This window comes from Dunckerocampus dactyliophorus, chromosome 20, assembly GCF_027744805.1.
Source record: "Dunckerocampus dactyliophorus isolate RoL2022-P2 chromosome 20, RoL_Ddac_1.1, whole genome shotgun sequence".
Lineage (NCBI taxonomy): Eukaryota > Metazoa > Chordata > Actinopteri > Syngnathiformes > Syngnathidae > Dunckerocampus > Dunckerocampus dactyliophorus.
Window position 1 is genome coordinate 3,612,245 of NC_072838.1, and position 23,388 is coordinate 3,635,632.

A 23,388-nucleotide genomic window follows, 5' to 3' on the forward strand; every position below is an offset into this window, starting at 1 on the left:
GAAAGATGATTGCCAGCGCCGGTGTCCTTCTATTTAAAATGTATTACTTGTTTTGCACTGAAAGTCCACGTGAGGATTTGGAGGCTTTGCATATCACTCCGCCTCCTTCGGAGAATGTTGCTATTTAGTCCATCGCACGACTACTCACTCAGCCGTCAGTGTCTTCCGCACACTGACGGCTGAGACTGAAAGAGATTGAAAAAGAAAAGTTTGTATTTTTGTATACAATAAAGAAGTTCTTCACAAAATGGGGAAAATAAGTGGTTTGTTGGGTTGATTTTCAGTGCGATGCACTACTGCGCCACTAGATGGCGACAAAGACAAGTATTTTGTTGATTGTCGTGACTGTTAAGTGTGAGAGTAGGAATGAAACTTTCTCACCTCAGAAACAATACGTGCGCGTACAGTGACGTCACCAACCAACCACCAGCGCGGACTTAATCTGTTACGCAAAAGTGGAATGTGGTGGCGCCATCGCACCCCCACACCCCACCCTAACACCCCCCACCCCTTACCCTTGTTCTCCCCTCCGCTCCACCAGCGCGCGCGTCTGTCTTCCTTCCTCAGGGGTGGGCCAAGTGTACTTCCGGTCCAGGAGCGCGCTCACGCCGAAAAGTTGCGCAGCTGACTGAGCAAGTGGCCGCCGGCTTCCACCACCCCCCCAGCAGCGGTGACACCACACAAGGCAACCTCCATTGGTGAGTTCACTTCTTTTTCTTGTCGTTTCAAACACTTGCTTTTGGATTTGGTCTGTGCGTGCGTGTGTGTGTGCGTGTGTGTGTAGCTGAGTGATTTCCCAGAAAACACATCAGGAATCTCTTGCATAACACTGTCGTGGGTCTGGGACTAATTGTGTTCTTTCTGCTCCGTTGTGTTGTTGGTTCGGGTTCTGTGCTCCTCAACTGACTTCAGAACTTCCCAGATGTTCGCCCACCAGCTTCACTGGGACGTTGTGTGTGTGTGTGTGTGTGTGTGTGTGTGTGTGTGTGTGTGTGTGGGTATGATTGAGTCACTTAGAAAGGAAGTTGGTGACAAACTCCCAAACTTTACTGAACGAGCAGAGTTGAAGGGTCAAACTAGAACCATCTGCAGTTCTGAGGAGGTGGATTCTCAAATGTGGAATCCACTGATTCATCTGGGAACTCCCCCACAGGAAGCTGCTCTGAGGAAAAGGCTCGGCCGTGTGCATCCTTCCCCGCATTGCTGCCCCTCGGACCCGTTTAGACCGTGTCGGAGCCACCTCGGACCTGTTCTTGCCGCCATCGGGCCTTTCCAGCACCTATCCATCATAGCTTGCGCTTGTTTCCATGGAGTTGTGGAATTTTTCTAAGGGGAGGAAAACCAGTCCCATAGGCCGGACTCCCATCACTTCCTGTTTCTTGACGAGGTCACTTCCTGTCTTGAGCCTCGGGTGCTAGTTAGGCAGGAAGGAAGGAGGCGGGTTCAGCTGTTTTTTTTTTGGTGGTTTCACGGCCGACGTTCTCGCCGCAAAGGCTTCCAGGGTGGTTGACCAGATGTCAGGTGGATGCCGCACACCTGCGTCTCACACGCACACACACACTGAAGTGGATGTTGGTGCTGTGTGTGTGTGTGTGTGTGTGTGTGTGTGTGTGTGGTTACCATAGCAACAGGCTATCAGCATTCCAGTGCTGAACACAGACAGGAATGTCTTCAAATCAGGAGGATATGACGACATTGTGAGGAAACAGGACTTTTCCTTTACACCCCCCCCCCCCCCCCCCCACCTACCATACCTTCTCGTGTGTGTGTGTGTGTGTGTGTGTGTGTGAGACAGCCCGCTTCCCATTGTCCTATCATCCTGCACACTCACACCCGCCATCCTGTCGGGGCTTCCTGTGAATGTGAGAGAGAGGGAGGCTAGAACAGAAAGGTATAAGAAAGAAAGGAGGAGAAGAAGAAGAAGACTCGGTGGCGTGAAAGTGCACAGCAGTGTACTTGTGATGTGTGTGTTGTGTGGTAGAATTCCCCGCTGGGAGAAGCTTATCTGCACGCTTCTCTGTGCAGGAAAAGGGTGTGTCACTGGGATTTATGTGCTTGCTGACATGATGGAAGGTGTTTTTGGAGGCTTTCTATTTGGTGCTTTAAAAAGAGTGGACGCAACACAAGCGTATTCTTGCTAACGATGCGCTAACAGTAGTATGTGTTTATAAGCACCAAACGTCTCCCTCACTTGTTTGTTCCACTTTTGAGAGAAGAGGCGCTCAGACACGAGCTTTTGAAATCCGTGACATGGAAGGGGGAAAAAAACCCCGCCTTCCTCAGGCTTCGCTACACATCTTAAAATGCAGCTCTGGCACCTGTCAGTCTTATGGGCTAACCTAGCGTGATGTTCAGATGTGCTGACAGTATTACGTGCTTATAAGCACCAATCGTGGTAAAAATCTTATCACCTCCCTCATTGTTTGCTCCACGTTTGAGACCAGAGGCGCTCAAATGCTCACTTTTGAATTTCGTGACATGGAGGGGGAAAAAGCCCCGCCTTCCTCAGGCTTTGCTACACATCCTAAAATACAGCTCTGCTAATTACCCGTCAGTCAGATAGACACTGGAGCTGTACGTTTTACATCAGCAAATAGGCTAACCTACAATGATGTTAAAATGTGAGTGTAGTGTTAGCGCTGTAGCATCACATGGCTATGCTAGTGTTGCTAACGTTTGTGTTCTCCTGTCCTGAATGTTACTATGTTGTATGTGATATCTGCCATCTATTATGTTGGACAAGTGCAAGATAGCACTTGTTGGAGACGCACGCTCGCTCTCATTAGCATTAAAGCTACACACACAAAAGGCCGTGTTACTAAAAGTGCTTTTAAACTTTAAATTCCAGCATATAGGCCATATTCACTTTTGTGGTTGAATGTGGCCTATTTTTAGGAAAAAAAGCCATATTTAGGCACTTTAATTCAGCATTTTCAAGCTTAAAAACGGCTAAATTAACTAATAATTGAACTAAAATACAAATACAAGGCAGAGGAAGCATTGTAATTGTGAATGTAGTACTGTATTCTACATTGGCCACTAGGTGTCAGTGTTGGGTGAGACAGGCACTAGACTCGTCACTAAGGTTCGCCAGGGAACACATTTACTGTAACACTGCTCAAGCAGGAGTTTTCGTTACGTCTTACATGGCTTATTTACTCTTATCCTGTTCACTATATTGGATAACACGAGTTTAAAGCCATCTAAAGCCGCAAGGAAGTACACTGAAAGTAGGCTGCCCAGAAAAAGAACCCAAGGAACTGCTAACGTGAGTCTGTTACCTTATTTATGTCTAATATGTCTTATTTTCTCTGATTATATATGTTTCTATATTGGGTAATGCAACACTAAAAGCGACTATAGGGGTGTTATTTCAGGTGTAGAGGGCTCTAATGTTAAAAACTGTATTTAAAAGATTGGAAACAGGTTTTTAATGCTGTAACTACGGAAATATTCAATTGATTAATATTGAATCCTACTTAGTGGAAAGTCACTGAATGCGGTCGGGTCGGGTCAATGAACCTCAATAAGAGGGATTCCTTGGTATATTGCACCAGTCAAAAGTTGGGAGACGCTTGCTCATGCTATGCAGTGAGAAAGCGTCTCGAGTGGCACAGTATGCTAATGCCGGTACGTCACGCCCTCTTCACACACTAGCTGAGCATTCACAACGGATGCTGTCACTTTTGGTTTTAAAAATAATTAATTAAAATACTTTCAACTTTGGACGAAGTGCACCCGATCACACACTTTGGGCTTTTTGAGACACTGGCTATCCTAAGAGAGGGATGCCAGCGTCACACTCAGCTTTTATCGCGCTTGACTTCTTTTTTCACTTGCGTGACAGGTAACTGCACATTTAGGTGACAGTCTGGCCCCGGAACACGGTACTGGTGAGTGTGTGCATGCATACAAGCTTGTGTGGCTTCCAGAACAAATAGAAGGTGGTGGTTGTGGTGGGATTTCTGCAGATGTTTACCATCCAGACAAAAAATGTGTTGTTGTGGCTTATGTGTGTGCATGTGTGTGTGTGTGCGTCTGTCCCAAGCTTGCAGGAAAGGGGGGGTGGCATCAGAGGGGTGGACAGGAAACTCTAGCAGGGCTAACTTCCTGTTGGTCCCCTGATGGGCCACCTGATAGTGAAGGAGTGTGTTGTGTGCTCATGTTTTGTTCCCATGTTGTGTAGAAATATGCCATTCATGACCACGGATGTGCCACAGCATTAGGTACACCCGTTAGTGCCCCCTCCGCCAAAGACAACTGAACTACTTTGCGTCGGACTGAAGGTACCGGCACCCATGCTGCGTTTCCCAAAGGGCTGCAATCTATTTGTGGTGGTGTCGAGGGGGTAAAGGGTCACGACCCATTAGCAATAAGCATGTTAAGAAATACGAATCAGCTTTCTTTTGTCGCGTCTGACGTGGGTTTTTTTTTGGGGGGGGGGGATTTATGTGGGGAAATGTAGTGAGTGAGTTTTACCCCCCCCGACTAAAATATGAACTGTACAGAACTTTTATGGGAGATTTATTCTAACAATGTTACAAAAAATAATAAAATGATGAAAAAAACAACATTAAAAATATGAATTGTAAATTAATTTGTATGTGCGTTGAAGAACACATCTTTATTAGGATTCCAAAAGACGACTGTTATTCATATTTTTAATTTAAAAAAGAGTAAATTCTTTTTAACTTATTTTTTTGTGTTTTATTCATTTACTAATTTAATTTACTTAATTTACTTTTAATTTAATAATGTATACATTTTTATTATTTAATACAATTTGTATTGCATATTAAATTATATTTTAAATTAATATTGCATGTGCACAAAAGCTTTATTTGTAATTCAGTATTTATTTACAATTTATTTTATGTGTTCAAATTTTTTATTAAGACTAATTTAATTGACTTAAATTCATTTTATTTGTTTTGATTTAATAATGTATACATTAGTAAATCATACATATATTTTATGTGCACAAAGCTTTATTTGTAATTCAGTATTTGTTTACAATTTATTTTGTTTTTGTTTTATTCTATTTTTTTTATTTAACACAATTTGTCAATGTATTTTTACACATTTTAAAGGAATATTTGACGTGCACAAAGCTTTTATTTATTTGTTTACAATTTAAGTCATTTGTGTTTAATTCAAGTTTTTATGAATTAATACAATTTGCATGATTAAAAATGTAAAGTTCATCTTTTATGTGCACAAAGCTTTATACGTCATTCAGTATCTGTTTTTTTTTTGTTTTTTTAGCAAACCTGCTGGCGATGCTCCAGCGCTGTGTCGATGTCTTTCTGTATTTTTATGCTGTGGTGCTAACAAAAACATCTTTAAAAAAAGCATCGTAAAATGAACGCGTCTTCTTGCAAAAGCAGATGGGTTTCCTGGTATTGTGCAGGTGCACCTAATGAAGTGCATCATTGGTAGAAAGGCACCCCCGCCAACAAAAACAGTTGAACACACGTTGACGCTGACAGTTTTTGTGCAAGAGAAATGTTGTGGAGCCGCACGCTCACTTTAACGTGTGTCAGTTTGCAGTGATGACACGCGGCTGCTTGTTTCACCACACGCACGCACGCACACACGCACACACGCGCGCACACAGAGAGAGGGAGAGAGATGCATTGACCAGAGAGGATGACACAGTCATCCTTCTCGAAACTGCGAGGCCAAAAGAGGAAGTGGCGAATCTCACACGTCTCTTCCTTATCTCCCCCGTGCTCTCTTGTTCTCCTCACGCTCCTCCTTCTTTCTCCTCACCTTCTCCACCACTTTCCTCTCCTGCTTGCAGTGGCGATGGTGATTGACAGGTGATCTGACAGAGGAAGACATCAGGTGAGAGCAACTTGTTCCCCCGATCCGCCGTTGGTGTTCGTGTCGTTGGTGTGGCCAGCGTGTTTCCTCTTGTGATGCACACAACTTCTCTAAATGAGCAGGATTTCATGAAGCCTATGAACTTTATGTCACTTGAAAGTGATGCTGCCACACGGCCAACCGTGATCGTTCATCCACTGGCTTTCGAAAGGAACATAAACCTTCCAACGTACGATGTTCAGCACAGGACGGTGACATGAAAATACGATAATGCTCACGTCTGACATGTTCCTCATGCAGTGAGACCTCTCAAGCTGACTTAAAAACACATTTGTCCCACTAGAAGTCGTGGAAATACACGTAATCTGTTCCAGGGTCAAACTGTGGCCATCTAAACCTTTTAAACTGTGAAGCGTATTAAGGCAGGGGTTTTTCCAGCAAGGGGACGCCACTTAGTGAAAATGAAAGCTATTTTGTAAAGCAGCACATGCAGCGATGCTAAGAAGTTCCAGTGTATTAAGTCCTGTACTTCAAGAAAAGACTGCATCTCAGCTTTGTCATGCAGGTGAAAAAGACTATTATTACAATCAACTTCACTCTCTAAATGTTCCAAATATTTCAACTTTCTTCTGAAATAAGCTTTGTAACGTTTCTTCTCGTAGTGTTATGACTTTATTCCCATAATATTTTAATTTTATTTTGATATTGAACTTTTTCTCCAACCCAGTTTTTTTCCAACCCAACAACTTTCTTGTTTTTCATAACATTGAGACTTTAAAAAATAATAATTATTATTTTTTTATAATTCAACTTTGTTTATATAAAATGATTTATTTCCTCATATTACAAGTATATTATTTGTCTATTTTTCTAGTAGTATTTGTACTTTATTGTCGTAACATTATAACATTTTTCCGCACCCTAATTTTCTAACTTTATTTAATATTTCAGCTTTTTTTCTCTTCATATTTTGACTTTTCTGAGTTTTCCCATTTCCGCTGCTGATGTTTTGTTTTTTTTAACTTTCCAGCTATGTCAACTCGCAAATGTTTTTCTCGTAATTATGATATATATTTCAACTTTGTGCTTCTAAAATGATGTTATTTTTTCACTCCTAATGTTGCGACATTGTTCTCGTACAAATGATGACTTTTTCTCGTTAAGTTACAACTTTTTCCTCGGAATAGTTTGACTTTATTCTTGTAAAATTACTGCAGATTTGTTTATTTTTTTTTTTTATTTTTTTTTTTTTTTAGTTTTAAAAAAAAATAGTTTTCTTTATTAATTTTTTGAGAATGTGCAGCTGGCCAGTACAAACACAGCCGTGGGGCGCATTTTGGACGCCCCTGTACTAAGGCGATGTTTGAAGTCACATTTTTGCGTAGTTAACAGGCATGCAAGTGTAAAAAGAAGCTAACTGCTGTTCGTAGTAAAGCGTTTTGACTTTAGTGACAAAGTGTAACGCCAACCGTGTGCAGTTGATCGTCCCGCGTCTCACTTTTAAACATTTTGTGCTATCATGCAAGTGTAAAAACAAGCTAACCACCATAGTAGTAACTAGTCTTGCCTTAAATGGCTAAAGCTCATCTCCTAATGGTGATTTGTGTCGCAGATGAGCCTCATACGTCTCATCTTTTTCATGTTTTTAACAGCCATACAAGTGTATAGAGAAGCTAACCGCCCTTAGTAGTAAACTGACTTAACTTTACAGACAAAAGCGGAACCTCAAGGGTGATTTGTGACGCAAACGAGCCTCATGCGTCTCACGTTTTAACATGCTGTACTGTAACTCAAGTGTAAAAAGAAGCTAACCACCGTTAGAAATGAGTAGCCTTGACTTTAGTGGCAAAAGCTTAACTCTAATGGTGATTTGTTTCGCAAATGAGCCTCGTGCGTCTCACTTTTTGACATTTTGAACTGATACAAGTGTGAAAAGAAGCTAACCACCGTTAAGTCGTAAACGGTCTTGGCTTTCCAGACAAAGACTAACCCCAAGGGTGATTTGTGCGCAAATGAGCCACACGAGTCTCGAGTTTTGACATGTTAGACTAACCGCCGTTAGTAGGAAACGGTCTTGTACCTCATGAAGTGTCCAGTCTGGCCTGTATTTTTTTAATTTTTCAAACACTTCATGTTTGCAGACGCCGTCCGTCTCCCTGCTGGTTATTATGGGGTGTGCTTGCTGCAAGCAGAAGAAGTCCGCCAAGCTCGAAGCCGCCACGTTAGCCACCGCCGCCAACGCCTCCGAGCTGTCCCCTAGCGACGTGGACGGCGGCTTGTCGGCGGGCTTGGTGCAGGGCCGCTACTGTCCCGACCCCACGCAGGCCATCCCCGACTTCAACAAGGGCTTCTCGTCCAGCGCCATCTTCCCCAACGCCAACGCGCAGCAGTGGTCTGGAGGCATCACAAGTAGGCACAATACAAGGGGAGGGTAGACCTCCGCCAAGGCAAAGCATGCTAGTTTGGATCAGCACACATTCTGCTGTCATGTGTAAAAATATGACAAGCGAGTGTCACTGTCGAGTCGCTTCTTTTAAAAATAGAGCACTGACAGTAAGTGCAGTCAAAATATGACAATCCCTTCCTCTTCTGCACGCTTGCCAGGCGGTGGCGTCACGCTCTTCATCGCCCTCTACGACTACGACGCTCGCACCGAGGATGACCTCACCTTCCAGAAAGGAGAGAAGTTCCAGATCATCAACAACACGTGAGCACTGATGTCATCATCAACATAACAACAATAATAATAATAATAATAAGTAGTAGTTTACGTGATATTTACAGTGGTGTGAAAAAGTGTTTGCTTCCTTCCTGATTTCATATTTTTTTGCATGCTTGTCACACTTAAATGTTTCGGATCATCAAACAAATTTAAATATGAGCCAATGACAACACAACTGGACGCAAAATGCAGTTTTTCAATGGAACTTTTTATTATTCAGGGAGAAAAATGCAAACCTTCATGTCCCTGTCAAAACATAACTGAGATTAATTGAGATAAAACGTTTATAAAACCATTTCTAAAGCGTTGGGACTCCAGCAAACCACAGTGAAAGCCATTATCCACAAATGGCAAAAACATGGAACAGTGGTGAACCTTCCCAGGAATGGCCGGCCAAAACGACCCCAAGAGGTCACAAAAGACCCCACAACAACATCCAAAGAACTGCAGGCCTCACTTGCCTCAGTGAAAGTCAGAGTTCATGACTCCACCATAAGAAAGACACTGGACAAAAACGACCTGCATGCCAGAGTTCCAAGACCAAAACCACTGATGAACAAAAACAACATTAAGCCTCGTCTCCATTTTGCCAGAAAACATCTTGATGATCCCTTTTGGGAAAAGACAAAAGTTGAACCTTTTGGAAGGCGTGTGTCCCATTACATCTGACATAAAAGTAACGCCGCATTTCAGGAAAAGACCATCACACCAACAGTAAAATATGGTGGTGGTAGTGTGATGGTCCGAGGCTGTTTTGCTGCTTCAGGACCTGGAAGACTTGCTGTGATAAATGGATGCATGAATTCTGCTGGCTACCTGCTTCATTGCAGTTGTTGCTGCTGAGGGTGACCCAACCAGTTATTAGGTTTGGGGGGGCAATCACTTTTTCACACAGGACCACGTAGTTTTGGATTTAAAAAAAAAAAAAAAAGAATAAATGAATAATGAAAATGGTTAAAGTGTTTTGTATATGTAAAGAAATAAATATATCAATTGAGTATGTATTTGTATCTAATCGATATTTTTTCCTTTTTAAATATACTTATTAAAAAAAAAAAGTTCATTCTGAAAACTTGTAACATTTTCTTGTGTTTGTCTTCACTGTTCCGCCAAGGAAACATCACATTATTGTTGCCGTTTGAAGTACTTGCAAACTATGACAATACTGCAATCCCATCTTGCAATGCCGCTTTTTACCTGAAGGGGCGATAGTGAGTCACTTCAGTCATCAATGTCAAATCAAAGATTAGTGGAGTCAGACACTGTTTGAATGAACTGAATGAGTCTTGGTCTTGATGGTGAATGATGATCACATGAAGTATGAACAGGATGATTTAGTATTGCTAATATTATTATTAATAATGTTGGATGTGCGTATGGTGTGGTTTTTTTGTTTGTTTTTTCAGAGAGGGCGACTGGTGGGAGGCTCGCTCTTTGGATACTGGGAACGCTGGTTACATCCCATCCAACTACGTAGCTCCTGTTGACTCCATACAGGCTGAGGAGTGAGTACACACACACACACACACACACACACACGTACGTGCAGCATGTTACTACCTGTTCATTCGGTGTGTTTTGTCCGCCTGTCTGACCTGAGCTGCGTTCCCATGGTGACAGGTGGTATTTTGGAAAGATGGGGAGGAAGGATGCGGAGAGACAGCTCTTGGGCCACGGCAACCAGAGGGGGACTTTCCTCATACGAGAGAGCGAGACCACCAAAGGTTGACGGACCACATACACACACACACACACACACGCGCGCGCGCACACACACACGCGCACGCACAACGCTGCTTTAAAATTCACAATGTAGAGGAGGAAGTGTTTTTATTGTCATGAATTCAGTTTCTTTTGCAGGCGTATTCACAAAATCAGTCGATGGAAAGTTGTAAGGATGGCTTCCATTTTCATGTTTCTCTCGTTACGTCTTGAAAAGTGCTTTCATGAGTTTGGATAAAAGTGCTTAAAAGTGCATTGAACGATAAGTGTCATTTCTTTTGCAGCAAATAGTTATGCGTCGTGCAAATAGAATAAAAAAAAAAGTTGCAGGAACGTAATAAAGGCATACTATTACGAGAATAAAAACCTCACTTCGCAAATGACTTATTTATTGAATTAACTTGTATTTAATTGAAAATGTAGTTTAATCATTTGGTTTTTATCAATAGTTTGACATTTCTAATAAAATTTATAACATTTTATGTAATTTATTTAATTACCGTCATTTCTGGTGGAAAAGCCGCTACTCTTGTCTTGAACTCTGAAGCCTGCGTCTTATACAGCAGTACGGCTAATTTCTAACCTCATGACATCTCCTGTGGTGCAGAACTACTGCTAATGGTTTGAATACTGTGCCGCTCGCGAGGCGGTGAGGAAACGGTAGCTCTTGCTTTGGCCCGGAACCAATCACGAGCTGCAAGTTTACCCATGACGTGCTCGTCAACCCATTGGAAATCGCAGGAGGTCATTCGTCAATATAACAGTCTGACTCGCGGTGTCATTTTACAAAGAACGCTGAACTCATCACACAGCAACTTTACACTCGAAAGGTATGGTTATGGTTATGGTTAAATTTATTTGGAACATGCATACAGCATACATTGAATGCTTCATGTTACAAGTCTCAGTTTCACATGTCCAAATGGGAGAAGGAAGAAGCAGAGCTTAAGAAATATACAAACAAGTACCAATACAAGTTCAAAATGAAAAAAAACAACAATTTTAACATTTTGCCGTGATGCATTTCATCCGAGTAAAGTGTTTTTATATTGGAGGACAAGTGCTATAGAAGATGGATGGATGGATGGCGATGCAATGCTTGGACGCAATGTCTGTAAATGTTCGAACTCCCGTTTTGTCAGCTTCCGACGTTCCGCGTTTTGATGTTTTGTGGTTTCCATGAATTTAAAATGAATCATTTTGGTCGTTAAACATGAGACTCGTTCGAGGACTACTTCATCATCGCTTCATCATCACTAAACTCACCACACAGCAACTTAACACTCAAAAGGTAGCTAAGAAATAGACAAGACAAGTTAAAATAGTTGTTTTTTTACTTTCAGCCTGTATCCGTACTTGTCTTGTATATTTCTTAGCGACCTTTCGAGTGTTAAGTTGCTGTCTGATGACTTTAGCCTTCTATTTATATTGAGTAAAGACCTCCTGTAGTGGTTGAGTTTTCTCATAGCTCGTGATTGGCTCCTTACAAATAAAGAACTGGCCTGGTCCTCATGGACCAGTGCGCGCCACAATATGTCTTTTTATGACGTGGACATGTGCGGCTGATTTAGTGGCTAAATAGATACGTGTCATACAATTAAGAATAAAATAAAGGCATAATGTTACAAGAATCCATCCATCAATTTTCTATGCCGTCTAATCTCACTATGAGATGCCCGACGGATACCAGATCTTCCAGATCTACGGACTGTGCGGCCAACATGCTAACCGCTAGGCCACGGTGCGGCCCCTATTACAAGAATAAAAATGTCATCTCACAAATTACTTAATTATTTAGATTTTTTGTAATTAACTTTTTATTGCATTTAATTCAAATGCAGTTTCTTGATTTTTATAAATAATTATTAAATATAATAATTAAATATATAATCCTTAGTTATTTCATTCATTCTTTTGTAAAAAATGCTACTTTTTTTCTCAATTTTATGAATTTGTGTTTTCTGTATTTGTTTCAGTGCTGGCCTCATAGTTTTCATGTGCAACTGCAGGAGGCGCAGGTGTACCTAATGTTGTGTCCTGCCACAGGCGCTTACTCGCTGTCCATCCGGGACTGGGATGACAACAAGGGAGACCACGTGAAGCACTATAAGATCCGCAAACTGGACAACGGGGGCTACTACATCACCACGCGCTCCCAGTTTGACACGGTGCAGCAGCTGGTGGAGCACTACACAGGTAGCACAAGCTTTCATTCGCCGTCTTCAATCTCCTTCTTTGCCTCCTGTGCTCTCCGATTTTTTTTACTTTGTCCGCACTTGGTGCAGAAGTGACCAGACAAACACTGCCTCTCCTCCTGTGCTGTCACTGTTAGCCCGCCCCCTAGTGGCTGGTGCTAGTATTACAAGCCAGCGACTCAGACGCTCCCTAAAATTGTGTTCTTCATGTATTATGCGTGTGTTCTTTTATTTAATGCCCGAGCAAACACGTTTCCTCTTATGTGTCGCCTCCTTTTATTTCCTGTTTTCTTCTTTTTTTCTTTTTTTTTTTTTTACCCCCCTTTGCCTGTATGTTTGTCCGCCCCCTCCTCCTCCCCTCTCTCGCTCAGAGAGAGCCGCGGGGCTGTGCTGCCGTTTGATTGGCAGCTGCAAGCGGGGCATGCCGAAGCTGGCCGACTTATCGGTGAAGACCAAGGACATGTGGGAGATTCCTCGCGAATCCCTGCAGCTGATTAAGAAACTGGGCAACGGCCAGTTTGGAGAAGTCTGGATGGGTAGGACTGATGGGGGGGGAGGGGTGGTTCGGTGTAGTGGGAGGTGGGTGGGGGGGTCCATGAGGGTCACAGTGGGCACAAACTTGGATAACAGTATAAATATGCATTAAATGGACATATGTATTGGGACACACCTCTCTGTCTCAGATCTTCACAGAAGAGTGGGTAGGATGTGTCCCAATACTTTTGTCAAAGATGGTACATCCAGGTGTGCAGATTGGACCCCACGCCCCCTTCTTGCTGTTGCATGTGCATGTATCATCATCTCACCCCACCTCTTTGTCACCCCCCACCCACGCGCCTTCATGTCGTCCGTCTTTCCACCCATCACCCCTCCCCCCTCCTGCATCCGTCATCCCGCCGTCAGACACTAACGACGGGCTGTGTTACTACCTGACCAAGCCCTGCTGCAACGCCACACCGCTCACCATGGGCCTGGGGCGGGACGCCTGGGAGGTGCCCCGGTCCATGCTGGCCCTGGAAAGGAAGCTGGGTCAGGGCTGCTTCGGGGACGTGTGGATGGGTGAGCCTATGACGACGCCCCCTGCGGGCGGAGGCGCGACACAGTCTGTCCAGCGTGTTTCTTTGTGGAGGGTTGCTAGGATTTTTTCATTTTTACTTTTTAACCCAAATAATTCTTTCATTCAATTGGATTCACCTTTCAAAAAATGAGCACTTTTGATTACTATCATTAGGACTTATTTGGAATTCTTTTCAAATAAATATAAGGAAAGAAAAATGTACTGGATGATCTTTATTACAAATGGAATGATTTAAAAATGTTTAGAAAGTATAAACGTCTACGCATGTCCAAATATTTTAATGATACAAGGTCATTTTTTTATTTTCAAACTATTATAGTCATAGTTATTTCATATAATTATAATATAAAATGAATCATATAAATATATTATAAATAAGTAACATACAATTTACAGCCTTTTAAGCTAAATGAATATGGTGGAATAGATTCAATAATATACAGTAGTATAATAAATAGAATATAATAAATGTAACTATTCAGGTTCATCTCAACTCTTATTTTTTTAAATCAAAATATTATATAAAGTAAAGGTTTAAAAAATATATTTATTCATTCATTTTATATAATACAAATCATTTTAAAATGTTTTCATAATATAAAATAATGATAATAAAATATAGAACTTAAGGCTATATCCGCTGTGTTTTAGTGTTTTATACTTCATTCATTAACTTTTTTTTAAGATGAATATAAAATAATACATATAAAATATATACAGTGGTGTGAAAAAGTGTTTGCCCTCTTCCTGATTTTTTATTTTTTTTTTGCATGTTTGTCACACTTAAATGTTTGAGATCATCAAACAAATTTGAATATTAGTCAATGACAACACAACTGAACACAATGCAGTTTTTAACTCAAACTTTTTATTATTAAGGGAGAAAAAAATCGAAATCTACATGGCCCTGTGTGGAAAAAGTGATTGCGCCCCTCCACCCCAGAAAGAAAGTAAATGAGATCTGTCAGTGTGGAAAAGCTTATAAAGCCATTTGTAAAGCTTTGGGACTCCAATGAACTACAGTACAGTGAGAGCCATTATCCACAAATGGTGAAAACATGGAACAGTGGTGAACCTTCCCAGGAGTGGATGGCCAAAGCGACCCCAAGAGGTCACAAAAGACCCCACAACAACATCCAAAGAACTGCAGGCCTCACTTGCCTCAGTGAAGGTCAGTGTTCATGACTCCACCATAAGAAAGACACTGGACAAAAACAGCCTGCACGGCAGAGACCAAAGACCAAGACCAAAACCACTACTGAACAAAAAGAACATTAAGCCTCGTCTCAGTTTTGCCAAGAAACATCTTGATGATCCCCAAGACCTTTTGGAAAATACTCTGTGGTCTGACGAGACAAAAGTTGAGCTTTTTGGAAGGCGTGTGTCCCATTACATCTGGCGTAAAAGTAACGCTGCATTTCAGAAAAAAACATCACACCAACAGTAAAATATGGTGGTGGTAGTGTGATGGTCTGGGGCTGTTTTGCTGTTTCATGACCTGGAAGACTTGCTGTGATAAATGAACCATGAATTCTGCTGTCTACCAAAAAATCCTGAAGGAGAATGTCCGGCCATCTGTTGGTGACCTCAAGCTGAAAGCAACTTGGGTTCTGCAGCAGGACAATGATCCAAAACACACCAGCAAGTCCACCTCTGAATGGCTGAAGAAAAACAAAATGAAGACTTTGCATTTTGTATTCAGTTGTGTTGTCATTGACTTATTTAAATTTGTTTGATGATCTGAAACGTTTAAGTGTGACAAACATGCAAAAAAAAAAAAAGAAATGAGGAAGGAGGGACACTTTTCACACCGCTGTAACTTAAGCCTGCATGTATGCTGTTTTGTGTTTTCTACTTCTCTATTTGTATAGTTTGTGTAGTTTTAGTGTTGTAATAAAGAAAGTGATTTGTGTGTCTAGTTTGTCCCCAAAAGCCAGCCGAGTAGCTCAGGTGCTGCAGATGTAGAGCAGTAGGTGTTTGTTTCATGTCATGCATGCTTTCCACACATCACCACAATGTTTTTGTGCATGCTCGCCCATACCTGCACTTCCTGTACAAACGCTGTATGCTCATCCCATGTTTGTATGCATGAAACATCCTCCTTTAAAGTCTGCGTGCATGTACTGTATACTGTCTACAGGTACGTGTGTATACACATACTGTATATATATGTGTGTGTGTGTTAACATCCGCTGTGTGTGTGGCAGGCATGTGGAACGGCACCACCAAGGTTGCGGTGAAGACGCTGAAGCCTGGAACCATGTCCCCTGAGGCCTTCCTGGAGGAGGCTCAGATCATGAAGAGACTCCGCCACGACAAGCTGGTGCAGCTCTATGCCGTTGTGTCCGAGGAGCCCATCTATATCATCACAGAGTTCATGAGCCAAGGTACACCCCCCCATACGCGCTGAGATCAACAGAATGATTCGATGCAGTACACAAACAATGCACTTTGATACGATTCGATTCAATGAGAGTCAGCGGTTCCATTTGTTGATGTAGATATGAATCTTACATGATAAAATAAAGAAGCCAATTGTATAAAAGTGGCATTCTTACAGTATTTTCATATGTTTACAAGACACGTCATGTCCCCAAGCATGCTGCAAGGCAGGGGTCCCCCACCACCGTGCTGCCAGGAAAAAAAAAAAAGGCTTAAAATAAAGAAATAAATAAAATAAAAATAATAAGAACTAGATAAAATTTTATATAAATTGATATACATTTTTGAAATATGAGCCATTATTTAAAAAAAATACACTGTTAGAAATCCCACAGTTTTTGCTGCGTCTTGTCCCAGTTTGCTCAATGGTCCTTGAATGCACCATGTAACTTTCTCCCGCGCCACACAGATAGACTACTATACCGTATTTTTACCCTTTTTCTTTCACCTCATATGGGAATGCATGAAGGTAAGATGTGAGTGTGTTTTATTTGAGGGATTACTGAGCGCTAATGTGTATATTGGTTCGGTGCACCTCTGGAAAAACAAAGTCCAGGCTTGTACTGATGGATGGTGGCTCTGTATTCATTTAGTGCTTTTAATTTGAAGTTGTTACTGTCATAGTTTTACACAATACATAATAAATAAGATCAATTAGATGGCTATAATGTACGGATGTTTTGCTGATGTGTTGAAAATCTTTCGCGGTGACTAGCTAGCGCGCTGCTAATGCCACTTAGATCCATTCTCACCTGCAGTCATGCTAAGCTAAAAGAGCATACGCAACAATCATTTAAATCTAGACGAAGTGACAATGATGCTTGTGTAACACATGCCAGCCCGTGCGTCTGCGCAAGTGTACGTTGGTAAAACCTCACTCCCTCAGTCTTGAGAGCTGAACGATTGGTCGACAGTCCGGGCTTTTGTCCGAACGGTCAGCGCTGTCGTCTCCCATTCCGAAGGTCCTGTGTTCGAGCGCCGTTGCAGCCAGCGTGAAGAAGGCGGGTCACACTAGTGACCCGGATGGGAGTGATGTTTGAGGGGGTGCCAGCCAGTGCAGCTGCACAAGTGCACGTTGGTAAAACGTCACTCCCTCGGCCTTAAGAGCTGCGCTGAACACTCGGTCGACAGTCCGGGCTTTGGTCAGCACGCTCGTCTCCCGTTCCGAAGGTCGTGTGTTCGAGCCCCGGCACGGGCAGTGTGAAGCAGGCGGGTTATTGTTCAATCCAGGGAATTCCATGATTGAAGAATCAGGAATAAACTCTTATTTCCTGTTCTTTCTTTTCAGGAAGTTTGCTGGACTTCCTAAAAGACGGCGAGGGCCAGAACCTGAAGCTGCCCCAGCTTGTGGACATGGCGGCACAGGTGAAAAAGCATGGGTCATAATAATAATAACCCATGTACATGCCTGTACATTCTGCTCATTGGATTTGCATGATTCTTAATACAAGGTGTATAGAATAAACCCTGGGACCTATTTGGTCACATTGACTCCAGCTAGAACAAGTTTTTTGAAGTTGTAAAACTGCTGCTCCAAAAATAATAATGAATCAGAATCAGTGATTTACCTGAAGACCGGGTTTTTGGAAAATATTGCATTTGTTTTTTTAACATAAAAAATAAATCAGGTGTACTTCTAAAAATGTTAATTGGAAAGAAATGACCCGGAGCTGTTAAAATTCATTGCAGTGCAAGTGGAGGGAAAAAATTGCTTTATTTGACTTTTATGAGATGGACCATTTTGGGACCTAAGGTTAAGAAGTGTAACACTTTTCAGTCTTAAAAGAAGGCAACTGTGTGTGTGCAGATAGCAGCCGGCATGGCGTACATCGAGAGGATGAATTACATCCACCGCGACCTGCGGGCGGCCAACATCCTTGTCGGGGACAACCTGGTGTGTAAGATCGCCGACTTCGGCCTGGCGCGGCTCATTGAAGACAACGAGTACACGGCTAGACAAGGTAACAGGATGTGATATAAAGTCAGTGTGCGTGTGTGTGCGTGTGTGTGTGTGTGTGTGTGAGCAGACAAAGACAAAGAGTCGCGCCGCAACTGTGTGATGATTAAGTGCGCGCCTCTGCCTTGCCTCCGTGCCTATATATGTGTGTGTATGTACATATACACATTTTTACACATGAGCCATCCTAATTACGCCATTATGTAACGTCACCACGTTGCCATGGTTTCAGGGGCCAAGTTCCCCATCAAGTGGACGGCTCCGGAAGCGGCGCTGTACGGACGCTTCACCATCAAGTCGGACGTGTGGAGCTTCGGCATCCTGCTCACCGAGCTCATCACCAAGGGACGCGTGCCGTACCCAGGTACTCCCTCCCCTTCTCACGTGATCAGTGCGTGTCAGATGGCTTTGACTTTGAAGAAACACTCACAGGACACAGTGCTTCCCCCAGGACTGCCATCTACAGTGCTTGTGGCAGGTGTGTGTGTGTGTGTGGGGGGGGGGGGGGTGGCGACGTAAGGACGTTGTAGTCGTCCCTCGCCACTTTGCACTTCAAATTTCATGGCTTCACTCTATCTCGGTTTTTCAAAAATACGTGAATACATCACGCCCGTTTCGTGGTCGAATTCAGCCAATTATCAGTTTAAAAAAAAGCATATGTAAGCGAATTTGACATATTTTTTCAAATCAGGGGTGTCCAAAGTTTTTCCAGTGAGGGCCACATAGTGAAAAATGAAAGGATGCAACTTTGGTATTTTGTAAAGCACACATGCTAACAAGTTATTTATATTTCAAGAACAAGCTGCATCTTAGCCTTGTCATATGCAGTAGGTGAAAAAGACTATTATTAATATCAACTTTGCTTCTTTTTTTTCCCAATTTTGCTTTGGTTTTGTTGTTTTTTTTATTTTCAAAATATTGAAAGTTCTTAAATAATCTTTGTAAATTTCCTTCTCATCATCTGGCTTTATTACATCAATGTTTTGACATTATTCCCATTTTTCCCCAACTTTATATTCCAGAAATTGCAACTTTTATTTTGTCTTGTTTCATAATATTACACCTTAAAAAAAAGACTTTTTGTACTGTATTCTTCTAAAGTGACATTTATTTTTCCTCATAGTATTACGAGTTCATTCTTGTAAAATTTGGATTTTTTTTCCTTCTTCTTCTTTTTTTATCTTAATATTTTCATTTTATGCTTGAAAAATGATAGCTGTTTTTTTCATTTCTGCTGTTTTATTTTATTTTTCCAACTATTTCATCTTTCTTTATTTCAAAGACTTTATTTCAATAATATTCTAACATTTTTCCCCAACCTAATTTTCCAAAAATTCCAGCTTTATTTTAGTTTTTTTGTTCTCATAATATTACAACTTTTAAAAAAAAATAAAATTTTTCTTTCAAATTGTAACTCTATGCTACTAAAATAATTTTTAAAACGATTTTTTTTCTCATTAGAAGATGACTTTCTGCTTAATATTTTGAGTTTATTCTCATAAAATTGAAGCTGTTTTTTCCATTTCTGCTGTTTTTTTATTGTCCAACTATTTCAACTTTCTTCTTGTAAATGTTCTCCTCAGAACATTATGACTTTATTGTCATAATATTTTGACTTTAGTCTCCCAACATTATAACTTTTTTTGCAACCGAATTTTCCCAAAATTACAACTTTACTTGTTTCTCATAATATTACAACTAATGTCTTTTTTTCTTTAATATTTCAACTTAATGCTACTAAAATCTATCTATGACACAATTTTTCCTCATAATATTCCTTTTTTTGTTAAATTGCAGCTTTATTTTCTTAATATTTTGAGTTTATTCTAGTGAATTACTGCTGATTTTTCCATTTTTGCAGTTTTGCTATTGTTGCTTTAGTTTTTTGCTAAAGTATATATCTATAATATGTTGCGGGCCAATAAAAAAAAAAAAAAAAGCCAAGGCTACAAATGGCACTCGGGCCGCATTTTGGACACCCCTGGCTTAAATGACGCATTTTCAAACATAAGAATGGCTAAATGAAGTAAAATACAAATATAAAGCATTCAAAAGAGGAATTCAAAGGGGTTGTGATGATGTGTAGTATTCTACACTGGTCACTAGGTGTCAGTAATGTTACTGTAATGTCGCTGGAACAACAGGCTTTTATTGCAGGTTTGAATGATCTCAAAACACGCACAATAATCCCTAACACGACCTGCGCCAAGCTAAAACTCAACTCTGAACCCCCGACGTCACTTCCTGAAACTCAACTCCCCCAGCACCGGAACACATTTTCAGCATCACACACGAGCACGAGTTTTATGTAGGACTTATTTTCTATTATGATGTCTACTATATTGGGTACATGTCATGTAAAAGTGACTATGGTGTGTTATTTCATGTCTAGAGGGCTCTAATGTTAAAAACTGGATTTAGAAGGTCGTAAACATGTTTTCTATGCTCTGACTACGAAATACAGTCGTTCTTTTGCAATGTCACAGTTCGATGATCACTTCCTTGGTATATTATGTTTTTTCAGAAATGCATTAATTAATAAATGATTGTGGACTGTGGACTATTATTAGTCAAAACGTATTGAAATACAAGTGATATGTCGTATTCTGGTCAAAAGGCGGCAGCAATGACACAAAACATTGAGGCGTTAGCTTACATTACATTACCTTAACACTGCATGAAGTCATGAAGTCAGCCATGGCATGTCCCACATGACAGAGTGGAAAAAAAGTTATCTTCCCATTCCGTGTGGAAGTGGTAAGTTTTTAGCTTCTTAAGTTTAGAAGAAATACATTTGAGGCTAACTGGTTATCTCGCTAGCTTGCTAGCTAGCGGCCATCTGGAGTGCCTGTAGCATAAGAGTTGTGCAATGTGATGTAAACAATGAATAGTGGGAGTGTAAAGGTGACTATAGGGGTGTTATTTCATGTCCACGGGGCTCTAATGTTAAAAACTGTACCTACAAAGTCATAAAGAGGTTTCTAGGCTCTAACTACCAAAATATTCCATTTATTAACATTGAATCCTATATCGCGGAGATTCATTTAATGTGGTTGTGTCTGGAGCCAATTAACTGCTGTAAACGAGGGATGACTGTACAATTCTATAAAAATAAATTAGGAATCCTACTTTGCGGAAATTCACTTATCATGGTCTGGTCCGGAACCAACTGACCGCAATCAACGAGGGATTCCTGTAAACACATCAATTGTAAACACAACTAAACGTATATTCAATAAGATGACAAATGAACCTATGTGATGACACTTGGAGATGTTTCTACCAAGCAGAGTAGTTCAGTAAGCCAACCAAAATATTAGAAACATCTCTCAGTATGACGCAGTGCAGTTGTGAGAGTTGCCTCAGGGGCGTGAACTTTTGGAAAATGCATGAATTTTAATGTGGTAAGTTTGGAAAAAGATGCCTTTTTAAATGAAACAGATGAATAAATAAGTCGGTTGTTTCCATGATTAATACGAGCACAAGCTTGTACGTACGTAAAATAATCATCTCAGGTTACAAAACATGACAGAACTTTCTATTTCCAAATGTACTGAATGGTCATAATACAGTCAGTGTCAATCAAAAGCAGGCTTCATTACCTTTGCAAAGGCCATTCTTGTATTGGATGTCATTAAATAGTGCAGGTGTACCTAATGTTGTGCTCATCCTCGCCACCGGCGCTTTCTCTGTATGCGACACGCATCGCTTCACCATTTGCTCTCCTCCTCCTGCCCCCTCCTCGTCGCCCCTCCGTCCCTTGAAGGCATGAACAACCGCGAGGTGTTGGAGCAGGTGGAGAGAGGCTACCGGATGGCCTGCGCCCCGGGCTGCCCCGCCTCGCTCCATGAACTCATGCTGCAGTGCTGGAGGCGGGAGGCCGACGAGAGGCACACCTTCGAGTACCTGCAGTCCTTCTTGGAGGATTACTTCACCGCCACCGAGCCGCAGTACCAGCCTGGAGAGAACCTGTGACCACACACGCTCACTCACACACAAACACTCACACAGTGAACGTTCTACATTGTCGCCTTAATCGTTTCCTGTCGCCACTGCCTGCGTCTTTCGGGAAAGATCAGCCTCGATGAAGAGCGCACTTGGACCTCTGCTGATCGGGGCCCTGCAGTGATGTTGCTTTACTCTGTAACCATGACAACAAGGAACTGAAAGAAGATGTAGATGGTTAGGGAGGAGGGAGACGAGTTGGCACATTATCCTCTTCTTTCTCAGGCGCCATACATGTTCCGCTTCCACCCTTTCATTCTCTCACACCGTGTCTCTCTGGAGAGAGCTTTTGTGAATGGTTTTACATGAATACCGTGGAGGCGCAACAGGTTGTGAGTGTCTTTTAAAACATAAAGGTGAACAACGTCGTGAAGCTTCTGTGTGTGCGTAGATTACACGCCGCTTTGCCGCATTCAAGAGGATCTACGTTTACTTGAACACTGTTTCTACCTTACTCTGCTTTTTCTGAATTTTCAAAAAAACCCAAATCGGTGTCCAACGCCCCGTCAGGTGCCGCCGTGTAGAAATGGGCTGTCTTTTGGCCACATTTTTCCCACCACTTTTACAAAAATATATATATTTTACCTTCAGTAAGTCATAGAGATGGTGAGGAATGTCTTCTACATTTTATGGCCATTTCATATGAGCCGTCTCTTTAGACTTTTTTTCAGTTATTTAACTTGTTCCATATATGTGCATCACAAAGACTTTTATAGCAAAGTCAGCATTTATTCATTCATTGGGAGGGTGTAGTAAAAGGTCATGCATGAAAAGGGAAATAGATTACTTTTTTTTTTTTTTTTTTTTTTTACAAGACTGTACCCTTTTTATGTGGAAATGCCCCCATCATTGTTTATTGTAATAAAGATCAGATATATTTGGAGCAGAGTTTATTTGGTTCTGTGTTTTTTTTTAATTGAACAATTGATTATACAAACAGAGAAAGGCACTTTAATTTAGAATAGTCATCAAATTCCAGGAAGAGCAAATTATATATTACATATAAATGAATAAAATAACACAATGTACATACATACAAGATCAAATAAGGATAACAAAAAAAGACTTAAAGTTATATCTAACAGTGCGTGTCGACATGACTGCTACTAATGTAAGGTCTTCCTTATATTTTGTATTTTTTATGTTTTGTTGAATAATTTAAAGTCATTAGTTCAATTACAGAAAAATGTATGAAAAATTATCCTAACAAAATAAATATATTAAACATTTCTAGGTTGCTGTCTCTTACTAATAAGTTTATTTGCCTTTGTTTTGGTTTGTGTTGAAACAATTCCGTTCACGTGAGCAGTTGTGGCCCATGGATATCATTCAAACATCGCGAGACGAGGGAGAAACTGAATTGGTGGATGTGCGATAAGTCCTTCATAACTTAATCAAGGTTATGAAGAATGTATATATATAAATATATATATACACACAC

The 23,388-nt window shown here is 41.2% G+C and overlaps 1 protein-coding gene across 5 annotated transcripts; it reads left to right on the forward strand.

The window, feature by feature from the left end:
- The first annotated feature begins 45 nt into the window (after positions 1–45).
- Positions 46–22,753, forward strand: yrk (Yes-related kinase). 5 transcript variants are annotated; one of them, XM_054763294.1, is made up of 13 exons: positions 46–698; positions 5,804–5,847; positions 7,968–8,235; positions 8,431–8,533; positions 9,955–10,053; positions 10,169–10,272; positions 12,317–12,466; positions 12,837–13,001; positions 15,751–15,930; positions 17,274–17,350; positions 17,793–17,946; positions 18,175–18,306; positions 21,709–22,753. In XM_054763294.1, the coding sequence occupies exons 3-13, from the start codon at positions 7,995–7,997 to the stop codon at positions 21,915–21,917; spliced, it is 1,614 nt and encodes a 537-aa protein (XP_054619269.1). In that variant the 5' UTR covers positions 46–698; positions 5,804–5,847; positions 7,968–7,994; the 3' UTR covers positions 21,918–22,753. The 5 variants fall into 5 exon arrangements, with proteins under 5 accessions (XP_054619269.1, XP_054619272.1, XP_054619273.1 ...); XM_054763297.1 differs by lacking the exon at positions 12,837–13,001 and adding an exon at positions 13,369–13,524; XM_054763295.1 differs by lacking the exon at positions 46–698 and adding an exon at positions 763–1,521.
- Positions 22,754–23,388: the final 635 nt, after the last annotated feature.

Bases quoted from the DNA above. Each gene is read 5' to 3' on its own strand.
- yrk (XM_054763294.1), top strand. From the start codon at position 7,995: ATGGGGTGTGCTTGCTGCAAGCAGAAGAAGTCCGCCAAGCTCGAAGCC. The intron at 8,534-9,954 runs GTGAGCACTGAT...TTGTTTTTTCAG, and splicing joins TTCCAGATCATCAACAACAC to AGAGGGCGACTGGTGGGAGG. The intron at 17,351-17,792 runs GTGAAAAAGCAT...GTGTGTGTGCAG, and splicing joins TTGTGGACATGGCGGCACAG to ATAGCAGCCGGCATGGCGTA.